Genomic DNA, 23,921 nt, shown 5'->3' with positions numbered 1-23,921 from the left:
GAAGTGTAAGTAAAAAAAATAGACAAAACCTAACCAATAGAATCTCCAATAATCGCTGAATTGAATTAAAATTCATTGAATCGCAAGTATTGTGAGAGAACCTGCACAAGCAGAAAATAAATACCTTTTTACATTTCTTTAAATCATGCATTAATTTTAAACATTCTCCATCACGAATTCCGGTCATGGTCACACCTAATTACCCTGCGATCACTGAAGGCCCACACACTATATATTGGGTGTGCCAACATGAGACTGTCTTAAGAATCCAAAGAAACTGTCTTCATAACAGTATAGTTGACTAATCAGCATAATCCTTTCATTTATCAATAATCATACATACATGTATAATTATACATATATATGTTTTTTTCCAAATTTGAGAATTTTATTGAGTTTTTTTTTTCTTTTATTTTCCGTAGGGGGAAGGATTTTGGTACTTGTGTATTATGCGCCACTCACTCAAGTTTACGCTGTGTTAAGCTCGAGGACAAACCGGTTTCTTCGTTAGCTTCTTTCAGTTTAGCGCGAGACAAGAAAAAGACAAGCGACAGAATAGATGGGAAATATAGAATTTAGGCTATATATTTGCACTATAGGGGGGGGGGGAGTGGGGTAAAATATTTAATTGTACATAACACATTTTGCATGCAGACCCGCTATACTTTACTCCCCCCCCCCTAATGTGCAAATATATAGTACAAATTTGTTTCTAAGGTAACGAAGAAATTGACGAAGAAACCGGTTTGCTCTCGAGTTTTACAAATCATAAACTTGAGTGAGTGGCGTCTAATGCACAAATACCAAAATTCCTTCCCCCTACGGAAAAAAACAAAACTCAAATAAAATTCTCAAATTTGGAAAGCCTTATTTTCCACGGGGGGTATTTTCCGGGGGGTAAACGCCAGGGGAAGGTTTAATGGCAAAGCCCCTCTTGTTTTTATATACAACAACGTTCACATTAATGAACGTCTTATTCTAAGAAGAATAATTGTTTGTGAATAGCTGTACATAATCAATAATGAAATCACTCAATAGCCCTGGGCACCCCACAGAGGATTTCACCTTCTGTTCTACTTTCTTCAATACCCATTAACCTGTATCATAACCCCATTCATCTGTTTTCATTCTAATTATGTATTATTCCAGTACATGTGCAACCGTTCCCAATAAAATAATCCGTTTAGTTTATTCAAATAGAAATAATTTGTGGAAGATGACCAAAAATCACTAAAATAAATCATAAGATAGATTTTAAGAGATTTTTATAGATGATGATTAATTTCAGTCTTAATATACTTTCTTCCTTAGTTAAAGTACTTTTTTGCATCTCTATTATTTTTTGTTCTTTTCTTTATGTCTTAACAAAGGCATTTGTCGACATTAAGCTTTCCATTGATGGATTTCCAGTCTCCATTTCTGAACAACTTTTCAATATTTTAGACGGCAACAATATGAACCGGATATAAAAATAATAGAACTAAAAGAAAAGTTTTCCGTCTCAAATCAAGAGACGCAAGGAGTAACTTACTTGGAATATTTTTCAGAGCTCATTTTCGAAACTTCCTCAATCATCCGACGAAACCTAAAAGGGCAAGTAATTAAAACAGATATCATTCAATCTACTTACGCAAGTTTGAAGAAGGATTTGGCAACCGAAAGTAATAGGAAAGTATCTGTAACGAGGAACAATCTGAGCACTAACTATTGAAAAGTTTTCATAAAAGGCTTAATGGTATGAGTCTCCAAATGAAAATGCTTAGAAAACAGGTCAATGAACCAGCAGGTTTCATAATTTCAGTTTTTATTTCTTTTAGCTGGTAGGGGGGAGGCATAGATTCAAACTAAGGGAATGATGAATATGAGCTACTTCCGACTCATCCATAAATTCTGTCCACCTCTTTCAGTTTATATACAAATTCACGACAAAAAAAAAAAACAAAAAAAAAACCATATACTTATCACATTTCCACCCCCCTCTATCTGACAAAATTCTCTGACACCAAGCCAAATGTCTGACCTGGGTGTACCTATGGGATGCATTCAAAAAGTTTAGGTAGAAGGCAAAAGTTGACACTTCAAAGAAATTCATGTCCATTCAACATATTTCTTTAAGATTCTCTTAAAAAAAAAACTGTAAAAGTATTTCAAAAAAAAAAAAAAAAAAATAAAGAAAAAAAAAATAGAATGAATCACTAATAAAATTAAACAAAAACAAAGAAAAAAACCAATCAATCACTTTTTTTGAGCCCCTCTAATAAAAATGAAATAGTAAACAAAAAGTGTTGTTATTTTACTGTACCTTTAGTGAAAACGATTTGTATTTCGAGCAATGTGTTTTTTATTTGTAATAATATCAGCAACAAAAAAAAAATTATATTGCAAAGCTATACAAGGTTTTAAGAAAGATTGGCCATCCCACGCCCTCCTTCCTCTTGAACCCTTTAAACGGAACTTTGAACTTTTGAACTTCGACTTTATTGAATATAAACATCCAAAAAAAACACACAACTCTAGCGACTGATCAATGATCCCTAGGGCCTAAATGTAGCCCTTGGATAACTCGAGTATTCATATTAATATATGACTGATTATTGAGAAAACAACAAAGTGTTAAACTTTGAAATACAAAAAAAAAATACTGAAAAAAGGCACAGGACACTACATACAAAAGAGAGAATCCTCTTAAACATTATTCATTTGTATTAGTAGAAAGAAGATATTTTTTATAGTTGTATCAAAATGACAGGGTTCTGACAGGTCGGTTCGTTTCAAATTATAGGCTCTGTCCTATTTTTATAGGATTTCCCGGGCCCAAATATAGGCCAAATATAGGATTCGGAAGTCCTCGGGATCAGATCTGTGGTAGATGGCGTAGGATGCCTGGTCACATAAATTCGTCATTTCCCGAGTTTTTGCATTTATTTATTTATTTTATTTTTTTTATTTCAAATACAAACTGTACAAATAGTAAAAAACAGTAAAAAATCAGATAAACATACTGTGCCAACGATTGACTGATACAGGTAAAATATTTGGAATCACTCTTGCTGCTTCTTGGGCATCAATTTCGATATGAGGTCAGTTTTTCTCTTTGCAAGAGACTGATCCATTCTCGCAGATTCCACCGTCTGCTCTCTTTCCCTTGTTCTGGACTTCACAGCTCATTCGAGCAAAGAAACAGCTAGGGCAAAGTCTATGGAACTCTTGGACTCAGCAGCCTTCATCATTCTGTTGGTCGCTTCCTGAAGTAGAGTATCTGCTACTGTTCTCTTTTCTTGCTCTGATGCTCTAAGTATTTTCCTTTTGCTTTCCAGGTCTTCTATTTCTTTCTTTTTATCGTGGACCTCCTGCAACTTCCGCTTGCTGTCCTCTTCGAAAGCTGATTTTTTCTTCTCAGATCGCTCTTCTTTTTTCTTTTCATCCAGATATTGTTGATACCCAGATCGTGCGGAACGTGCAAGATTCAACAGCTCTTTTGTAATAACAAACCGTTCTGTTTTTCCTCCATAAAGCATCAACGTGGCATATACCACGAGTCTCGCATCCAGAACGCGTTCAGACATCAAGGCCTGGTCTTCACCGACCAGACATTCCTACCAGAACGCGAGAACCCACGCTCAACATCTGCGCTGCCATGCGAGAACGTCAGCACCGCTTTGATAGGCTTGGTATGTTCCAGGTACTTGCTGTCCCCGCGTTCATTCACCAGTCCAAAAAAATGGCTCCAAAAATGATCGATCCGAGAAATGTCCTCACGGGGTCCAGTTTTTGTTCGCAAAAGCAGCCACTCAGCCTGGGCGACGTCTGAGCTTACTCCAATCGTAATCTCCCGTGCCATAACCGCTATGTCTGCAATGCTTCTTGAATCCTTCATGTTGATCGGACTCAAACAGCGTAAAGCCTCTAGAAAACCATCCTTTTCCAGAGTACATTGGTTCAAAATATGGCGAATACCCGCAATAAAATGTTTTCGCAAATTGACATAGAAAATGGCCTTGTTTTTCAGTGTTGGTTTCTCACCGAAAGCTCGTTCCACATTTTGTGAAACTATGGGCTTTTCTGCAAATTTTTCAGCAAGGTCCAACATTTCTGGTGAGATATTTTCAGTCTCGGTCACGAAATCTGGAGTAAAGACCCGCCCACAAAGCCTCACAACTAGTCTCTCGATCTCTGAGTGCAGAACATGATTGAGAGGCTCTTCTTTCTGAAACAGTTGGGTGAAACTCATGAACAGTACTGCTGAGGCCAGAACAAACTCAAGTTGGGCCTTCATCGTCACACTTTTGATAGAAGCCAAAATCTTCAGAAATTTAGGAGTGAACAGAAAATTCTTCAGTTTTTCCTCTCTTGGCACAAAGTTCAGGAAGTACTCTAAGATTGCTAGCGACTGCTACATAATTCTAGTAAGGGCACGTCCGATCGTCAGCCAGCGGCTTGGTATATACTTCATGAAAACATTCTCTGGCACCCCCATTTTCTTTTGGCACTTTCAATATTCTTCACAACGTGTAGGCCAGCCGTCCAAAAATGAATGCAAAAGAATAACCAAGTCGGAACTTTTTTCTCCGAGCACCTGAAGACCTGTCAAGAAAGCGTTATGAATTATATAGATGCTGCAAGTACCAATGTTCAACATTCCCTTTCCCGTCACTTTCTTTTTTTCGGCATTGAACTTGTTCCAAACACTTTTGTTGACGTTTGGTCCATCACTTCCAAGCATGATCAGTTTTTCAAAGTGGCAGCTGATTCTGCTCAATGGCTGACATAATCTTTTTATACAGGTCATCACTTGTCGCGTGGCCCATAAAACTTGTGCATACATATCTGCTCTGGATTTCGTTTCCGTATGAGGACCAATATCAAACATGTATCTGTACACCAGCGTTGTTGGTTGTCTCGTCATATTCTAGTACAAAATATGACTGAATGTCCTTCACAAGCATTTGCTTAGAATAAGGATGCAGCGCATCGGTGATCAGATACGTGAGTTTCTTCGCACATAGGGACATATCTTACCTCATGGAAGGTTACGACAATATGGTCTGAAGAGTTAGCAGACATGGAACTCTGTACCGTCTGAAATGCCCATATTAACTTAGCTTTATAAGCGGCATCACGCTCACAAAACATGTTTGTACCAAATAATGGTTTATCCTTGGTTGTTTCATCAACTCGAGATTATCCGGTCAGATGAAGCTGTACTGGATGTAGTTGAGCGGTAACTGCGGCTTTGTGTTCTGCAGATCGCACATGTTGGTTTAGCTGAGCAACCCCAGCTGTGCAACCAAGATTTTTCAAGCAGAGATCGCAAAAGAACGAGTACTGGTCGTTCCCAGTCTTACACCATTCGCCAATCTTTCTACCGCTGCAAACCGTCTTAGCAAGCCATGAACTATTGAACTTGGTAGGCCCCATACTTAATTACCAAGCATCACCTGCAAATAGCATCCCGCAGATTAAAAGGCCATAAAAAGAAAAAATGTGGATATGTCCGAAAATGGGCCGTATTCGCAGCAGCCTTTTATAGCGTTCAGCCAGGAAACACATCAGTCGCAAGAACTCACAGTCTCATTAAGCAGAGACTGCTAGCCTATATACTGATCTTCGCTCATTTCGGACAGGCCAAACATGACAAAAAACAAAACATAGGCTACTAAGTCAACACAAAAGCAAAGCCCAGGCAGAAGCAGTTTACTAATCCCAACACAAAGCATTAGTTAAGTTCAAACAGCTCAGCAGTTGTAATTAATTATCGATCTACACCGAAAGACACCACAGTTTACCAGCAGAGTCAAAAGCAAAGAAAAGCACATCTTGGCTTACTTAACGAGCAGTGAAAATTGCAAATCATGAGCAACGTTCTTGGTGCTCTTCAGTCAAAAATATAGGAATAATAGGATTTTAGCCAAAATATAGGTATTTTATAGGAGTGCATTAAAATATAGGAATTTATAGGCGAGTCCGAACCCTGAAATGACGGAACTGAAACAGAATCTTTTATTTCCAGCGGAATGTTGTTCCATAATTTCACTCCAACGTATTTTATAGAAAAAGCTGCTCTTTGCGTGTGACAAATATCCGAGATAAGAGAAAAATGTCTAGATGACGACGTTGAATAAGCATGATAATATGACTATAAATGAAAAAGGACAAGTTGTGTTGGTCCTGGAGGTGCTAGACTGTTCAAGTATTTATACATGAAAACAGCAGTTTGGAGCTGGCAAATTTGTCTTACTGTTAGTAACTGAGAATTAAGAAAAACTTCTTTAGTATTGAGTTTACTAAAATAAATTGACTTTACGGCGCTATTTTGTAAGAGTTGAATTGTCTTTAAATTATAACAGAAAGAATTAGCCCAAATGTAACAACTATACTGAATATAAGAATAAACAAGAGTAAAATAAAGGGTTCGTAAAACTTTTTGCGGAAGGAAATTTTTCAGTCTATACAAAATCCCAGCTACTCTTGCAATATTTATAGATAGATTTTACATTTTCTTTCCATGACAATAATTCATCAATGATTACACCTAAATATTTAAATTTTGAAACCCTATATATCAAATATCCATCAGCTGTTAAAGATAGTTCAGTGTTTACCTTTTTAATAGTAGAAAAAATCACGTAATTTGTGTTTTTTAATATTAATCAATAAACGGTTACTCCTTGTATATTTTATTAGATCATTCAACACGCTCTCCATGGTCTTAAAAAGGGTTTCAACACTTAAGCTCGGAGTAATAAAACTGTGTCGTGTGCGAATGATACTGTCAAACAATCTTTCAGCAAATTTCCTATATCCGCGGTATAAATGAGGCAAAGGAGTGGCCCTAAAATCGACCTCTGTGGAATTCCGCAAGTTATTAGGTGGTCTCATGATCTTTTTGGTCCAACTATAACCACATGTGACCTATCTGATAGATATTACTGAATCCAACTAACCATCCACGGTGGAAATTTATAATTCTTTAACTTTGTAACTAAAAAATTTTGGTTTACTGTATCAAATGCTTTCGACAGGTCAATAAATAACGCTGAGGTATAAAAACCCTTATCTAGAAAATCTTTCACTTTATAAATAAAATGGGCAATCGCATGATCTGTCGACTGTCCTTTCCGAAATCCATACTGGCTACGTGGTATCATTTCATTTTCTTCCACAAATTTACTAATTTTATCATGCATTATTTTTTCAAAAATCTCCGAAATAACTGGTAAAATTGAAATAGTGCGGTAATAATATTTATATATTCCTTATTTCTATACTTATATAAAGATATAACATGGCTTTTCTTTAGACCTTTTCGAACAATTCCTCTTTGAAAAGACGGATTGATTGTTATTTGCTTTTTATTGAAAAAGATATGTACTTTGAACACTGTAGATTTATTTGTCAAAACATCAACCAGAAAATAGACGAAAATCACCATAAAAGTCAAGATTACTAGAAAAAAACTAATCAAACTAGTGATATAATTAAGCGAACGATCCCTAAGAGCTCCAAGTTGATCAGACAACCTAAACAAAACAAATAACATGAGGATGTAACAATTCTAGAGACATGTTTCGAAAATTTAAACAGTATCCCGATGGATATCCTGGAACACAATGACAGTCGCCGCATGAGAGTCAACCTTACAAAATTAACAATTTTAACAAGTAATTTCCTTAAGACTTCCTCTTCTTTCACCTGCGTAACGTCAATTAGAAATTGACAATTACTGGGTGTCACTATTTCAAGCGACTAAAAACTCAGTTACCGCATTAATAATTTTTTTTTAAACGCGCAAATGCCAAATTATCCCTCCCTAAACTCCTTAAAAGATTTTAATGTCCTAAATCATATTTTTTGAGGATTTTTCTCTCATTTGTATGCCCAATCCTCGAGTACGCTTGTCCTGTCCTGTTCAAGTACGTCTATCCTGGCATCTCCAGCAAATTGTCGGACAGAACAGAGGTTCCCGAAAGAGTTTCATAAGAATTACCTTCAATAATGTTAAACTTCTTCAGAAAACCAAACTGGTCATTCTCAATGAAAGGACAATAAAAAATTTCTTAAATCTTACTAAAAATGTTCTCCATAGCCCCCGGAAAAATTCCTTTTTCCCTAGTCAATTTTCCTCAATTTGACCTCACTTTTCTCGTTCTGCTTCAACAAAAATACCTTCCTTACCCCAATAAAATTTTTACTGAAGGATAGGCCTATAGAAGGACTTTCTTCCTGTATATAATTAATATGTTAAGTAGTGAATCTCCTCCCCACCCTCTTATTTTACATTAAATTGCATAATGTTTATTTTACAACTTTGGACCTTCCTTTTTATAGTCTCATTTTTTAAAAACTAAAATAGAGTTTTGTGTTCTTTGGCCACAAGACTAAATTGTACTTATGTTTCTCTTCTGATTATTCCCTTTTCATTCAGCGAGTTGTTTTTTTCACGTTTTTGCAACCTTTTCGACATTCGAATAAATTGCCAGATTAGCCCTATTATACTTGCATTTTTTATATTTACTGGCTCTAAAATGTGAATTCAGCCTATCTGGGCTTGCGAGAGCTATCAAATAGTAATATATCTTATTAAATAATGCCCTTCTTTTCGATGATAAAACCAATTTTCAACTCCCAGAAAGGGCACCAGAACTTTCAATATTCAATAAATGAGCCCCCTCCGAGGTTTCTACGACTATCCCTTCCATACGTGGCAAAGCAGCCCAAAAAAATACATTGCAGGGATATAAATACTTGGGCAGCGCAAAGTCTCTGATTCAGATTATTTGATACTTCGTGGTTTTCTCATTTTACTTTCTATATATTCTTTTTTCTATATTCTCTATATCCTTTCTATATTCTAGATATTTTTCTATATTCTTTTTTCTATATTCTATATTCTCTTTTAGTCGAATATTAACAATCTCTTTCTAACATTAAAACTTATTTACCACTTTCTGGTTTATCTAATTTTCATTTTCACCAAGATTTTTGCAATTTCTTCTTTTTTGTCCTACTGAAACAATTCCTTTCTAATTCGAACATACATTAGCATCTTTCAAATTTTTCTGCATTAAAACGCGAAAGAGAAGAACTATTCGATTTGAATTTCAAATTCTGATATCCGAGCTACAAATTGTGTTTTATAGAGTTTTCTAAGAGAAATACTGAAGCAATATTAAAGTATAATAAATTACAGCAATGTGTTTATTAGCGTCTTTTAGTCAAATGTTTATGTCCTTTTCCAAGTGATATAAACAAAATATTCCAAAAACATAATGAAATAATGCTAGAAAAGTGTATTTTGAAGTCAGTATCAGAAAAAAGGGGATAACGTTGGCCAAGAAACTTCGTAAAGGTTGTCTACGTTCTGACTAAATATACTTATCTTTGGGAGACGGGGGCCTCAATGTTGCTTCAACAAAAGAAAGTGAATTGCAATATATTTATCATTAGGATTCACATCGTAACACAACTAATAGAAAAATTGATATTCATGACAAGCTTTAATTTGGCTCTAAAAACCTTACTTTCAAATGAGAACCGAGAGAAACCCATTTCCTATGAATCAAACTAGCTTTTTCTTAATTATCTTTCCGTTTACTCTATTAATAGTCCAAAACGTCGATAACATGCCATTTCTTGACTTTGAGTTGAATTTAGGTCCAGGTATTTATGCAGGAGATTATTTCTAGAATGGGCTCCAATTAAAAAAGGAATCAAAATAGTATGCAAATTCTATAGAAAATACATAAAAATATGGGCATACTGCAAGGACCCTTAGCCCAAAGCCTCAGCACGCTTAACACTAGTCTAAGAATGAGCAAGACCTTTACAGCACAATTCTACAGCACAAAGCGTGATTGATGAAATTTTTAGAATTAAACAAATAGTTTAAGCTAACCAATACAAAAGAAACCATAAATAAAAGGAACAATCGTTTGATGATTGATTTTTTACAAAACACCAACACAATTTTGACAAAAATACATAAAATGTGGGCACATTGTAAGGACCGTCAGCTCAAAGCCTCACCACGCCTAACACTAGGCTTAAAATGAGCTAGTTCTTCACAGCACAAATCTATAGGAGATAGATGAAATTTTTAGAATTAAACAAACAGTTTAAGCTAATCAATACAAAGGAAACCATAAATAAAAAGATCAACCGTTTGAAGATTGATTCTTGACACAAAACCAAAACCCTTTTTTGCTTTTGAACCAAAAAACCATTTTGGCAAAAATACAGAAAAATATGGCATATTGTAAGGGCATATTGGGCTATAAAATATAACCCAAAGCCTCACCACGCCTAACACTAGGCTTAAAATGATCTAGCTCTTCACAGCACAAATCTATAGGAGATAGATGAAATTTTTAAGAATTAAACAAATAGTTTAAGCTAACCAATACAAAGGAAACTATAAATAAAAGGATCGACCGTTTAATGATTGATTTTTGGCAAAATACCATTTTTATTTTCAATTATGTTCTAGAACGTTGGATCAAATAAAGGGCTTCTGATAGTGGAAATTTCTATTTCTAATAAAAAAAATATTTACTTTACAAGGCAGCTTATTCACATATCAGACTAATGGTCACAATAACTACTTCAACTTTATTTTTTCCTAAAATGGTAAGAGCCAGCAGCGTGTTTACTTAGAAGTCTTTTGGGTTACTTAATGATTACAATAGCTATTTTTACGTTAATTCGAAGATAGAACACAAAGTAATCATTGCTCGCCCCTCAATCCTCTCTGTACGATCAATTAGCTTTAGTTACTTAAAAAAGAAAATTTAATAGTTTTCAAATGGAACTCTGGTCACACCTCACGCTCTGCCACTCTGAGCAGATTACTAGCAAATAGTCTCCGGGAAGACTATTCAAGGTTAAGTAGAATGGAAAGTTCTTTACTTTCCAATATAATTTCTGTGACGACTCACACTTTCATGCTTGCAGTCATTTCTCCAATTTTATTCTCTTCTAAAACGGCAAGAACCAGCAGCTTTCCACTTCGTGCTACTTGACTGAAATTCCCAGCAGTCACTTTGACAAAACGAGAGAATCTTTCCTTATTAACCCAGTGATTGAGCGAGCTCCCTTCATCTTCGCTTTCACTATTTGCTTCAGATGACCTCAGCGCCTCAGCTTTTATTTGATTGGATTCTAAATGGGATAGAAAAGAAATCATTGTGAAACTGACATTATGGAGACAAATTACCACTTCTGTGCTGAAACTTATAAAATAACATGTACAGTAATTTGCTGCTGGTTTTACTTATTTTTGACGGGATAAACGCCGCATTTTATATGAATATTCACCGGGAACCATATTATTTAAAGCCCGGATTACACAAGAGGATCGATACCTATGATGTTGCTGACCTTTTGAGGGAGTCAATTTTTACGAAGGATATTGAAAAATTTTGTATTTCAAATTTGATTATAAAAAAAAAAAAAAAAAAAAAAAAAAAAAAAAAGACTAGCGTAAAGACTAAAGACTTGGCGTAAAGACTAGTCATTACGCAATTTCAACCTTTTAATTACAAAAATAATTAAGACTTGGTGACTATAATAAAGTGCAACAAAGACTAAAATACGAACCTTGAGTTTCACGGAATAAACAGAATAATTTCGTCATAGTCTACCGCAATAGCGCTGACTCAGTAAAGAGCAACCTGCCTCTCATGTGCTAGTTATTTTTCAGGGCTTAATTAGGAAATGTTATTCAGTGATCATAAAGTGCCCTGTATTTCAGAATTAGTATATAATTTTCCCCAAAGTTTATTTTTTAGGGTAGTTTTGAAGAAACAAATTAACAGTGATTTGGGATAAGAGCATCCTCAAAGAGAACACAGTATGTCATCAGATGGCTTCCAATTTGCCACCTCAGTTTGTATCGAAGGCTGTTGGGGTTCCACTCCTGCTTCTTTTACTTTCGGATAAATGACCTGTTATCGTTCTAATTACATTTGATTAAATTTGCCTATCATCTAATTCTCAGTGACAATTTAAAAGTCTCGTTTCTAAGTTATAGTTGTTTTGCAATAAGTAAGCTATGAAGTAAGTTCTATTATTGTACTTCCTGGTTGGAATCATTGAATAATAGGCTGGGAAGGGAGAATTGGGTTTCAATGGGGATGAAGGTCCACCCCTATGAACAGTTGCTGTACCTATTATTATTATTTTTTAGTCTGCTTTTAGACCCCGTTCGGGGAAACCTATTTTTGTGTGATTATTGTGACCCTTTGGAAGAATACAAGTAAGGTATTTTCTACAAACTGTGCACTAGTTTCCGTAACCCAGGCAGGGTAGGAATAGAGCTACGAGGTACCGTCATTATTATATTGACAGGGAGGTTTGTTACCTCCAAGGAGAGAGTTAGAGATTTTCAAGCCATAAGCCAAGGCGGGTACACTTGGCTTTAGAAAGTGGCCATTTGACCACTCGATCGCGTTATCATACCCTGGGACAGGGTATACTGTAAATAGGGTAGTACCAAACCCGATATTTGCAGAAACGGTGTGGTAGACACGGGTATCTCATTATAATTTGGGGCCGGGGCTTTCCCCTCCAATAAGTGGTGACACCCGTATATTACCATGTGAGTGACGTTGTGGCCTACCGGTATAACACTGGTGGCTAAATACCACGAACATTGGTGGCAGCAGGAAAAGGTCCTATCAGTAAACATGACAGTAAAAGAATTCCGCGTTTTCAAAGAGACAAGTAAATTAGCCTACAAGAGTAGCCTATTGTGGTTACATATATAAAAAATCGCAAAGATAATTTTGTTTTATCTGGGCTGTGCCTAGTTGGATAATAATAACTAATAAAATTTAAGAACCAATAGATCATGCGAATAATTTACTTGTAAGACAAGGGAGGCTGCGCCACCCACGTAGAATCGGCAAATTAAAAGGAAAAAATTTTTCACGAAAGGATAAAAAGTTACATGGATAAAAGAATTTTTATTTAGACTGAAGAATTAATTTGAAGTTAACGGAATTTTGAAATAATGTCGGACAGAGATGAGATTAACTCAAGACCGAGAAGGGCGAGTGAAGCCCATAGAAAAAGTAGGAAAATAGAAAGAAAGGATAATATGGAGACCTTTGAGAGAGAGTACCGAGAATATGAGGAAAAAATGCAGGCTGAGAAAGATGAAATTAGAAAAAATGGAAAAGAGGACGAAAGGGATAGAGTAGCCTATAAAGAAAGAGAAAATACAGATAAAGAACAAACAGATGCAGAAAATGAATTACGAAGAAATAACGACAGATGGAATCAAAGTAGTCCGAATAAAAGAAGTAGTGTGGAATCGAGATCCAACAGGGGCTCACGAAAAAGTAGTCATGTAGATATGACAAAATATTTATTAAATTACATGAAAGAAAAAAAAGAAGAGAGAATAGCCAAAGAGGAGGAAGATAGAAAAGAAAGAGAGAGAGATAGACAAGAAACGGAGAGAGATAGACAAGAAAGAGAAAAAGAAAGGAAACAAAGAAAAGAGGTGGACGAAAGAAAGCACCTAGAATATATGAAAAAATTAAAGGATGAGATAGATCAAATTGAAAAAGATAGTCAAGCCAATGAAATACATCATCAGGCCCGTATGGACAAAATTGAAAAAGATAGTCAAGCCAATAAAATACGTCATCAGGCCCGTATGGACAAAATTGAAAAAGATAGTCAAGCAAATGGAATATATCATCAGGCTCGTATGGAAAAAATTGAAGCACATAAGGGAATGTCAATGGGTAATAGATTATCAGACATTTATTGCACATTAAATGCTAAAACAGAAAATCATGCTACCTCGTTGACAAGGCGGGGAGGTGGACCGGCCCATAAAATAAATTGAGAGGCAGTTCCGCCCTGTCGGAAAAACGAAATACTTGATACGCGTGTTCAAAATTAGGATAAGCCACGAAAATGAGATGCAGAAATAAACAGACCTCATAATATTGAAAATAATACGTACAAAAGTGCTTTTCCGGTAAAATTTCCAGAAAATGAACTTTTAATGTGAAAACACTTGAAAACACTTTTAATGAATAGGAGACGCTAACAAGTACAGGCCAAAATTAAGCGCTGATTGTACCAGAGAATAAGGAGACGAAATTTTTTGTACGCGCTTTTCCTCGTAAAAATCGAGAAATTTTAGTACAATATGAAAAACTAAATGTCGGAATTCAGTTCCCATTTGATAACGAACTATTTGTTTCGGCGGTAAGAATAAAGAAGACTAAAAGAGAGAAAAGAGATATTAAACGGAGCTACAATGAAGTTATGCAGTCAAAGATGGTGGACACTGGAGTCCAAATCAGATATAACGATGATTTAGTATTTTCCGCGAACGAAAAAATTGAGATAAGTGAAAAAGAACAAATAAATGCAAAAAAAGAGAAAAAATTTGGAGATTCAGCCTGAAGTGGCGAAAAATAAAAAAATGTTGGATGAACTGTGCCTTGATAACATAAATAATAGGGAGAATAATAAAATGTTGGATGGGCTGTGCCTCGATAACACAAATAATAGGGGGGGGGGAAGAGGTCAAATACCCATGAGGAATAAAACAAGATGGTTATAAAATAGAGATGAATGACCTACAACGGGTTGGAGGAAAGTTGGGAGATATTGAATGTCGAGTTGGATTGGAAAAACTTGGAAAGGAATCCGAGATTAGTATTATCAAATCAAAAGATATGTCGATCCTTGAGGAGGGGGAGGAATCCCTTGGGGAAGATCCCCTGCAGGAAGTCGCGAAAGATAGCCCTTTTGTTCAATGCACAACTGGCGGACAAGTTGTGATCCCTTTACCGAGATTTTGCCTCTCTGATCTGGAGTCCTTGGGGAATACTCTCTCTCAGTCACTTTAAACTTCACCCAAACCTTTGTCCAGTAACCCTAATCATAGTTGTTATTCTTCATGGGAACCGACAATTATTTCCGGCCAATTGTATTCAGTGGGAGATGTATCGAAGTTTCATCTTCAAGTAGCATCAAGGCATACTCTTCATTTAATTATCCCAGGGGAGGGAACCCAGAAAAAAAAGGCGATTCATTGTTCGCTCAAAATTTTACTTCAGTCCCAGCACCCTTATCCTTTTCACGGGCCTTTGCATTTTCGGCCTTAGATTATTTGAAATTATGGCAAGGGGCAATTTACTTTTTTATTGAGATGTGGGGTTGTTTCCACAGATGGAAATTAAGAGGGTAGTGCAGCCAATTTTTCATGATGGCTGGCATCATCATATGTGTCAGAAACTGATTCTCTGCTCCTCTCAAATTTAAATTCGTGAGAGCGAGAATTTTTTTTGTTTTTGATTGTGCTGCGCACAATCATTGTCTACGAATCTCAGGGACTTCAACTTTCAAAACCTAATGCGGATGCTATATGATTTATACCATGGTGGTCCTACAGTAGAGACGTGTCGATGACGAACGATCCAGTACCAAGCGGTGAAAGTAGTAGCACAGACAATGATGGAAGAGAGAAGGCAAATGGATTTTGTAAAGTTGAAGTTATGTGTTTATTTTTGTAAGGGTGGACCAAGATAGCGCATGGGCGGTTATTTATCTTACGGGGTGAGGTGTTGGGGTTCCCCCCTGCTTCTTTTCCTTTCAGATAAATGACCTGTTTTCGTTCTAATTACATTTGCTTAGATTTAACTATAGTATAATTCTCAATGACAATTTAAAAGTCTCGTTGCTAAGCGATAGTTGTTTTGCAATAAGTAAGCTTTGAAGTAAGTTCTATTTTTGTACTTCCTGGTTTGAGTCATTGAATAATAGGCTGGGAAGGGAGAATTGGGTTTCAATGAGGATTGAGATGATCGGCTGGGACAAGTGAAGGTCCACCCCTATGAACAGTTGCTGTACCTATTATTATTATTTTTTAGTCTGCTTTTAGACCCCGTTCGGGGAAATTTTTGTGATTATTGTGATCCTTTGGAAGAATACAAGTAAGGTATTTTCTACCAACCGTGCACTAGTTTCCGTAACCCAGGCAGGGTAGGAATAGTGTTACGAGGTACCGTCATTATTATATTGACAGGGGGTTTGTTCCCTCCAAGGAGAGAGTTAGAGATTTACTAGCCGTAACCCAAGGCGGGTACACTTGGCTTTAGAAAGTGGCCATTTGACCACTCGATCGCGTTATCATACCTTGGGACAGGGTATACTGTAAATAGGGTAGTGCCAAACCCGATATTTGCAGAACCGGTGTGGCAGACGCGGCATCACATTATATTTTGGGGCTGGGGCTTTCCCCTCCAATAAGTGATGATACCCGTATATTACCACGCCAGTGGCGTTGTGGCCTACCGGTATAACACTGGTGGCTAAATACCACGAACAAAGGCTTTCTGAGCTTTTTGGTTACAAGCCAGAGGATAATAATGCAATACACAAACATTAAAACGAAGCATGTAACAGTAAAGTATCTAATGTAGGCTATTACAGTGAAACATAGTAGGTAGCCTACATTTTCCAAAATACCTACCAATTTCCACAACGGTTCCTATTAAAATATTTCTGAACTTTTCGAATGCAAAAAATCAAGGCCGTACCCAGGATTTTTTCTTTTTTTGAAGGGGTTTTTACCCAAAAAAAATTTTCGGTAGGGATTTTACACAAAAAAAAAACTCGAAAAACACATACAAAATTTGTTTATATCCATTTTTGTTCCGTTTTTACGAGTCAGAAAAACATTTCGGGGGAGGGGGTCCAAACCGGGTAACCCCCCTGGATAATGCCCTTCAAAAAATATTACAATATTGAAATCAAAAATCAAATCATGAAAAGTTTATATTTCATCTGTGGCATTAGGATCACTCTAAACCAATCATAGCATGCATACCTAATTTTTCCCAAAAAGCTTCTGAGTTTCACCATAATTTGTATTGAAAGACATATATGCCATTTGATCACAAATCTGCGGCTAAACGCACAAGACTATGTATAGATAGACAGATAGATTTATTCACTCGAAAGCCCCGTTGGGCTATGGTGACACAACAAACAAGCAAAAAATACAACATCCAAACGGAAACTGCCAAAACACTACAACTGACTATTCAAGAAATCTTTACGGCGCTTCATACCTACCCGGACGAACCTTCCAACATTATTTATATCTCAATAACACCTAAATTTCAAAATTTCTAAAATCGAGTCTCTCCCCCGACCTCCCTACAAAAAATTTCCACCCGCAATTCCCTCAGTTCCTTACATTCTCCTAGAAAATGACACAAAGGCTCATCCATTTCTCCACACATAAGACAACTGTAATGACCATTCCTCAATCTAGCCGTCACTAAATATTTCCTTCGTTTCTCCAAAAGGCATAAAATTCCCCCTTACAGACATTACTCATTTTAAATTTTCGGATTTAATCCCATTTTTAGATGGATTTCTTCGCCCCAATTCTCCTTGACCTCCACATACAGCCCCCCGGGACGGCAAGGCGGTCATCTCAGCTTGCCAAACCTAAACTTCCTGAGACTCTAGCCTAGTAGCAACTAACCTAGATACAATTCCTACCATCCCCCCACCCCCCTTTCCTTCATTCCAATAATTACCTAGCCCTGAACGGTCTAATATAGTTTTCACCTTATTTGGCCACGAATCCTTCCTCCTATCCTGAAGCATCATTACAAATGCTTATTTAACTAGCCTATTATCTTCTATCGATGACACCCTTTCCCAATATTTAACCACACTAATTAGCCTACTATGTCTCATATACCTTATTCCTAGATCCTCTCCCAACACTAACCCATTAAACTTATTATAAAATCCTAACATACGCTTAAAAAACTTCAACTGGATTCTTTCTAAATTTACTCCCTTACCAAACCCCCAAACCTCCGCATCATAATACAAAGCTAATCTAACCCTAGCATTAAAATATACTTAAGCAATCCTAAGTCCCTAATTTCCTTAATACTAATTTTACTTAACATTGCTAGTAGTCTATTTCCCTTACTTCCTACCATCTTAAGATGTTTCTTCCATTTCCCATCTGAAGATAGCCTACAACAACTACTGAAATTCATCTACACGGTCTAGTGTCCTACGTTCATACGTAAACTGACACTGCGAATCTATCCTTTCTCAACTTTTTCTAAAAACCATAACCACCGACTTGTTTACGTTTAATGCTAGTTTTTTTTTATTCCTAAAATAAAAAGATGCTAGATCTAGCAGTTGTTGCAAATGTTCTTTACTTTTTGCTACTACTGCTATGCCGTCCACAAAAAGTAATACAAGAACGCTTGCACTTGAAAACTTATTCTTTTTTTTTTAAATGTCTATCAAATGATGATTGTTGTCTACCAGAGTTGGTATTCAAGGGTTTCTGCAATGACTAATTACAAATATGATGTTAAAATTACAATATAAGTGTCCTAAACACTGTGCCATGTTCTAAAATTTTTTTAAAGGCATTTAATTTCTACAAGTTTTGTATCCAAAGATTTGCGAGCTTCTTTCACAGGCAGCAAAAAAGTAAAGAACGATGCCTGAGTAAAGAACGATGTTGGCACAATGTACTATTTATTTATTTCTTGCTTTGCTTTAGACCAGGGCACTTCGTATCGAAGGAGTTGTCGTAAAAACTTCGAAAAGGGCTCATTCGATTGGAAATTGGAAAGGCTTGTGCCCTAATTAATAGCCAAAAATAATTAGAAGGCAACTGACCTCCTTTCCAAGCCCACCATTTCTCCAAACACATCCAATCAAAATTTTGAGATAGCTATTTTGTTCAACGTAGTTGAAAGATGGAAACTATGTCTTTGAGGAGGACACTCCCCACAGCCCTCAGGGCGAGGGTTGTAAGTTATGCCCTGGGGGATATAAGGTTTTTTATAGAAAGCGTTGTCGTAGAAACTTCAAAAAGGGCTCAATCGATTGGAAATTCAAAGGGCTAGTGCTCTTTTTAATAGTCGTAAGTGATTGGAGGGCAACAAACCCCCCTCTCACGCCCACCATTTCCCCAGAAACATCCAATCAAAATTTTGAGATAACCATTTTTTTCAACGTAGTTGAAAGTTCTGGACATTAGGTTTTTGAGGGTGACAATCCCCCCAGCCCTCAGGGCAAGGGTTGTAAGCTATGCCCTGGGGGCATATAAGGTTTTTATAGAAAGCGTTGTCGTAGAAACTTCAAAAAGGGCTCGCTCAATTCGAAATTGAAAGGACTATTGCCCTTTTTAATAGTTGAAAGTGATTGGAGGGCAACTACCCCCCAACAGCCCTCAGGGTAAAGGATGTAAATTATGCCCTGGGGGCATGTAAGGTTTTTTATACAAAGGGTTGTCGCAGAAACGTCAAAAGGGGCTCATTCGATTGGACATCGAAACGGCTAGTGCCCTTTTTCATAGTCGAAAGTGATTGGAAGGCAACTAACCCCCCTCTAACGCCCACCATTTCCCCAAAAACAAGCAACCAAAATTTTGAGATAGCCCTTTTCCAACGTAGTTGAAAGTTCTGGAAATTAACTCTTTGAGGACGACACCCCCCCCCAAAGCCCTCAGGGCAAGGGTTATAAGTTATGCCCTGGGGGCATATAAGGTTTCTATGGAAGGCGATGTTGTAGAAAATTCAAAAAGGGCTCATTCAATTGGAAATTTCAAGGGCTAGTCCCCAGGGTTGCCACCATTACCGAATAAAAGTCACCAGTTTCTCACCAAGAAAATCACCAGAAACCACCAGATTTTCACCAAGAAAATCATCAGAAATCACCAGTAATTCACAAAAATCACCAGAAATCACCAGTAATTCATGAAAATCATCAAAAAAATCACCAGAAATCGGTGGTCAATAATGATAAGTTTTACACCAAAAAGACGAATTGGGCACCCTGAGCTAAGACATTATGATTTTCAAAGGCCGTCAACTGCTCAAAAAGGAAGAGAATTTATACCTAAAACCGGAATTCCAGGCAAAGACTGAAATTGTTACCTAAAATCCTGTTACTGGACATGAAGAGCCTTTTTATTTTTTTTAACTACTATTATACTTCACTTTGTCTTTACTTTGAAAAATCTTTTCTTTTTCTTTTTTCTAGGTTTCCATTGAAAAGAATAATCCCAATAATCCTCTTTTGTCCTCAAATTAAGATCCATTTACTTATAAATGTTTTTAATCCCCCTGCCATAACTGGTTTTCTTAGTGGCAAACCTCGGTTCAGAAAAACATCCCGCAAATAGTGTCCATTTTTTATATGTCCATTTCAGTTTCAAAAAGTTTTTGTGAGTCAAGTCTAAGCTGAAATATCAGACAATAGGTGATAAATCTTATTTCCCTGGTTCCTTAGACGAGAGCCCCTTGAGACTGAGCCCCCTTGTTTCTTGAGACTCTTAAGTCCCTTGAAAAAGGCCTAGCCTAGGCTGCTGAATGTATGTTCATGTGGGACTATGCTTTCTTTACCTGAGATTTTTATTTTTTTTTTGAGCCTCAATCCGTTTTTATCACACACGGGACACACATGTATGTATTTATAAATTAAAATTTGTAACTACGGGGAAGCCGATTGCCAAGCTAAAAGGATACACAAAAGCCCAAAATAACGCCACTCTTTTGAAATAACGAGTAAAAACAAGACATAAAATATGAAAGTCACTGATTATTTCACCTCAGTAGGACAGCGAAACTAATCGTGCATGGAACGTTAACCAATTTTGTAAAAAATCACCAAATTAAATGAAAATCACCAGAAATCACCAGATTAAAAAAGAAAGTCGCCAGAAATCACCAGATTCAAGAAAATCACCAGGAGGATGAAAAATCGCCAGATCTGGTGATAAATCACCAGCGGTGGCAACCCTAATAGTCCCTTTTTAATACTCTATAATGATTGGAGGGCAACTAACCCCCCTCTCACGACGAACATTTCCCCAAACACACCCAATCAAAATTTTGAGATAGCCATTTTGTTCAACGTAGTTGAAAGTTCTGGCAATTAGGTCTTTGAGGATGACAACCCCCCACAGCCCTCAGGGCAATTCAAATAGAGCTACCACAAATCAGCATCGATAAATAAATGAAACCCAAAACGAACAGAAATTACAATAAATAACCGAGTCAAACTCAAAACGAGCAGAAAATAAGATGAGTAGGGCTCAAAACCCCTATGCCTTCCCAAGGCCAGAACATAATTTCCACTTTACTGAAAAAAATTCAAATGAATGTGCATTGTCAGTTTAATATACATATACTGATAGTTAGTAATCAAAATGTTAACATTATTTGATTTACTAAAGTTAAAAAAGTAAAAACATTTATATTTTTTCAGTAAAGTGCAAATTATGTTCTGGCCTTGGGAGGGCATAGGGGTTTTGAGCCCTACTCATGTTAATTTCTGCTCCATTTTGAGTTTTACTCGGTTATTTATTGTAATTTCTGTGTTTTTTGGGTTTCATTTATTTATCGATGCTGATTTGTGGTAGTTTCACGATTGGTAGATTATTTGATTTTATTTTTGCTCATTTTTGGTTTAATGGAGTTCTTTACTTTTCTTTGAAAAACTTATTTCGTTTAAAAACTTATTTTATTAGGTTTTTCTGTCAGATTTCTGTTCTGTGCAACTTGAAATGATGCTTCATCAAAAACTGAAAGAATTGAAGTAACTAATTTTAAACAATGTCTTCAAATGTAAGTGTTGATTCAAAATTGTCCTTCCTATGATGGCTATACTCATCACTTTTATATTTCACAATTATAAACTTCACAATTTGGCATAAATACTTACATCTAAAATCACTGTTTCAAAGCATCAATTTCAAAACTTGCAAGTCGCATTTCACTTGCTTTTGAAAGCTGATTCATAGCACATTTACATCTTTCCTGTTCCTTCAAGGTCAAGCCAGTAGACAAATGTACCTACTATATAACTAAAAATATTGACCCCACACGAAAAATGGAGGTTACATCCCAATCTTGAGCTTGATTTCTGCCCTAGCACTATGCAAAAAGTATTTAATTTGTGAAGATACTTTGAAGATAAATCACCTTTTGAGGACAATTAAGAAAAATAGCCATGATATTCTTATGTTGTTCTGAATAAAAAATATTTAACTTAAAGCACCTTTTTCTTCGCTGCTATACCTCACCAATTTCAAAGGATTATGCAGCAATATTAAAAGGTATACTAGTAAAAACTAACTTAAAAGGTACTTTATCGAATTACGAAAGCATACTAACCTTGACAATCTTTTTAGCTACCATGAAAATTATCCTACATAACGAAATACTTCCAACAGCTTTAAAAACTTCGGTTTTTAAATTGATCCCGCCTCCTCCCCCTATTCCTACTGTATTCATATTACTGTCGTTATACATGTCTCTTCTTCTAGTATTTTAATCAAATTAAGCTCACAAAAAGAAGCGCTCCCCAATTTAGTTCGATGAAATAGATAAAGGATGGAAGATACAATATTTTTCTTCAATTTTTTTTTACAAGAACTAGGCCAAAAAGCTACTCTTTCAGTAGCATTAATCTTTATAATATTTCTTTGAATATAGCCAATGACATTCATCCAGAAAAAGAAACGTAATCATACAATTACACGCTCTTCAACACTGTATTTAGTCTTTAAAAAATATATATTATTAGAATTATTAAAACCCAATTTAAAAAACTACATGAAGAAAACAGTCAAAAGTCTTGAGAAACAGAATTTGTAACTGGTTTTGATCTAAGAGTATGAAAAACGTATGAGAGATTGATCTTTGGTAATGTAAACTGGGAAGAGAGAAATTTGAAAACTACCAGTGCCACACATTGTACAGAGTCTGACGACTTCTTAAAAAAATAAATAAAAAAAAACTCTAAGAAAACTGGATAGTTTACACAGTTAATCTACGATTTTATGGGATTAAAGCTGAAGCACTGTAAATAAATAATAGACAGTATAATCATTCCCTATCTCAACAATTATACAAAAGCGGACCGAGATGCAAGTGCTCCGGAGTACGTATAAACATAAGCGACATTAGATTTTTTTTCACGGGTAGACAAGTCAGATTTCTCTTGAACGCGAAACTTGGCTTCATCTTTGTACCACTAAATTTTAAAGAATGTAATTTTAAATTAATTTATTCCAATACATATATAAAAATCAGCAGTGCAATGTAGTAGTGCATTAAACAGTGCAATGCATAAAAATTAGTAGTACAGTGTTATTATTAGATGTTTTTAGAATTTACAAGTAGGTTTTGAAGTCTCGAGTTAGTTTCAAAGGCATTTTGAGAAAGTTTCTGCGAAAAAACGTGTTCCAGGGTTCTCATTTGATCTGCCATCAGTGATCCAATACACGAGGATTTACGAGTATATGGGCGGAGCTTTTATACGCTGTAGCAGCCAAACCTTACTGAGCCGTGATCATACTGTCTATTATTTATATACAGCGAGCTGAGGTTTCTTTGTAAGTTACAATTAATCTACATTGTATTGAAGAACGATTTTAGTCAAAATCGACCCTGCACAAAGCAGGCCTAGGTTGAGAAAATCTTGTAAGTTTATGTAGGCTACTTTATCTAAAGCTGGTTGGCTTATTGGTGACAAACTTCTGTTTTCTTTACCCTCCCCTACTTTTAAAAGTATCTGAAAAGACAATCATGCATTAGTTTCGGGTAGGGTACAAAAGGAACTAAATCACCAAATGCTAGACGGCATTGGAGATTTATTTTGCCGACGTCGGTGCCATTTTCCAGTCTTGTGATTTTCCCGTACTCTTTACTTTCCTTCTCAATTCAGGAACTCCTTGGAAAGGAAAGTGCCCAGAATTATTGGTATTTGTTTTTGTACTTAAACGTGGAGATTTGTTTTAAATTATTTTCGAATGGACACAAACTGGTAAATAAAAGCGTGAGTGCTGTAAGGAAGTTTTGTCTTAGTCAGGACATTCTAGTTTTTAGCAATAG

General features: G+C 36.1%; 1 protein-coding gene across 2 annotated transcripts in view; it reads right to left on the bottom strand.

Moving 5' to 3' along the window:
- The window catches only part of Tmx3 (Thioredoxin-related transmembrane protein 3), a 234,963-nt gene that overhangs the window by 76,794 nt on the left and 134,248 nt on the right, over nt 1–23,921 (bottom strand). For both annotated transcript variants that reach the window (XM_089100129.1, XM_089100130.1), the window contains 2 exons: nt 10,935–11,157; nt 1,532–1,585 (listed from right to left, as the gene is read on the bottom strand). In XM_089100129.1, coding sequence (XP_088956255.1) covers nt 1,532–1,585; nt 10,935–11,157 — 277 coding nt within the window. The remainder of the gene's footprint in view (nt 1–1,531; nt 1,586–10,934; nt 11,158–23,921) is intronic.

The sequence above is a fragment of the Artemia sp. Qi Xiang Cuo genome, chromosome 14, assembly GCF_049724085.1.
Source record: "Artemia sp. Qi Xiang Cuo chromosome 14, ASM4972408v1, whole genome shotgun sequence".
Taxonomy (NCBI): Eukaryota; Metazoa; Arthropoda; class Branchiopoda; order Anostraca; family Artemiidae; genus Artemia; species Artemia sp. Qi Xiang Cuo.
This window is presented reverse-complemented; position numbering and strand designations above follow the sequence as displayed.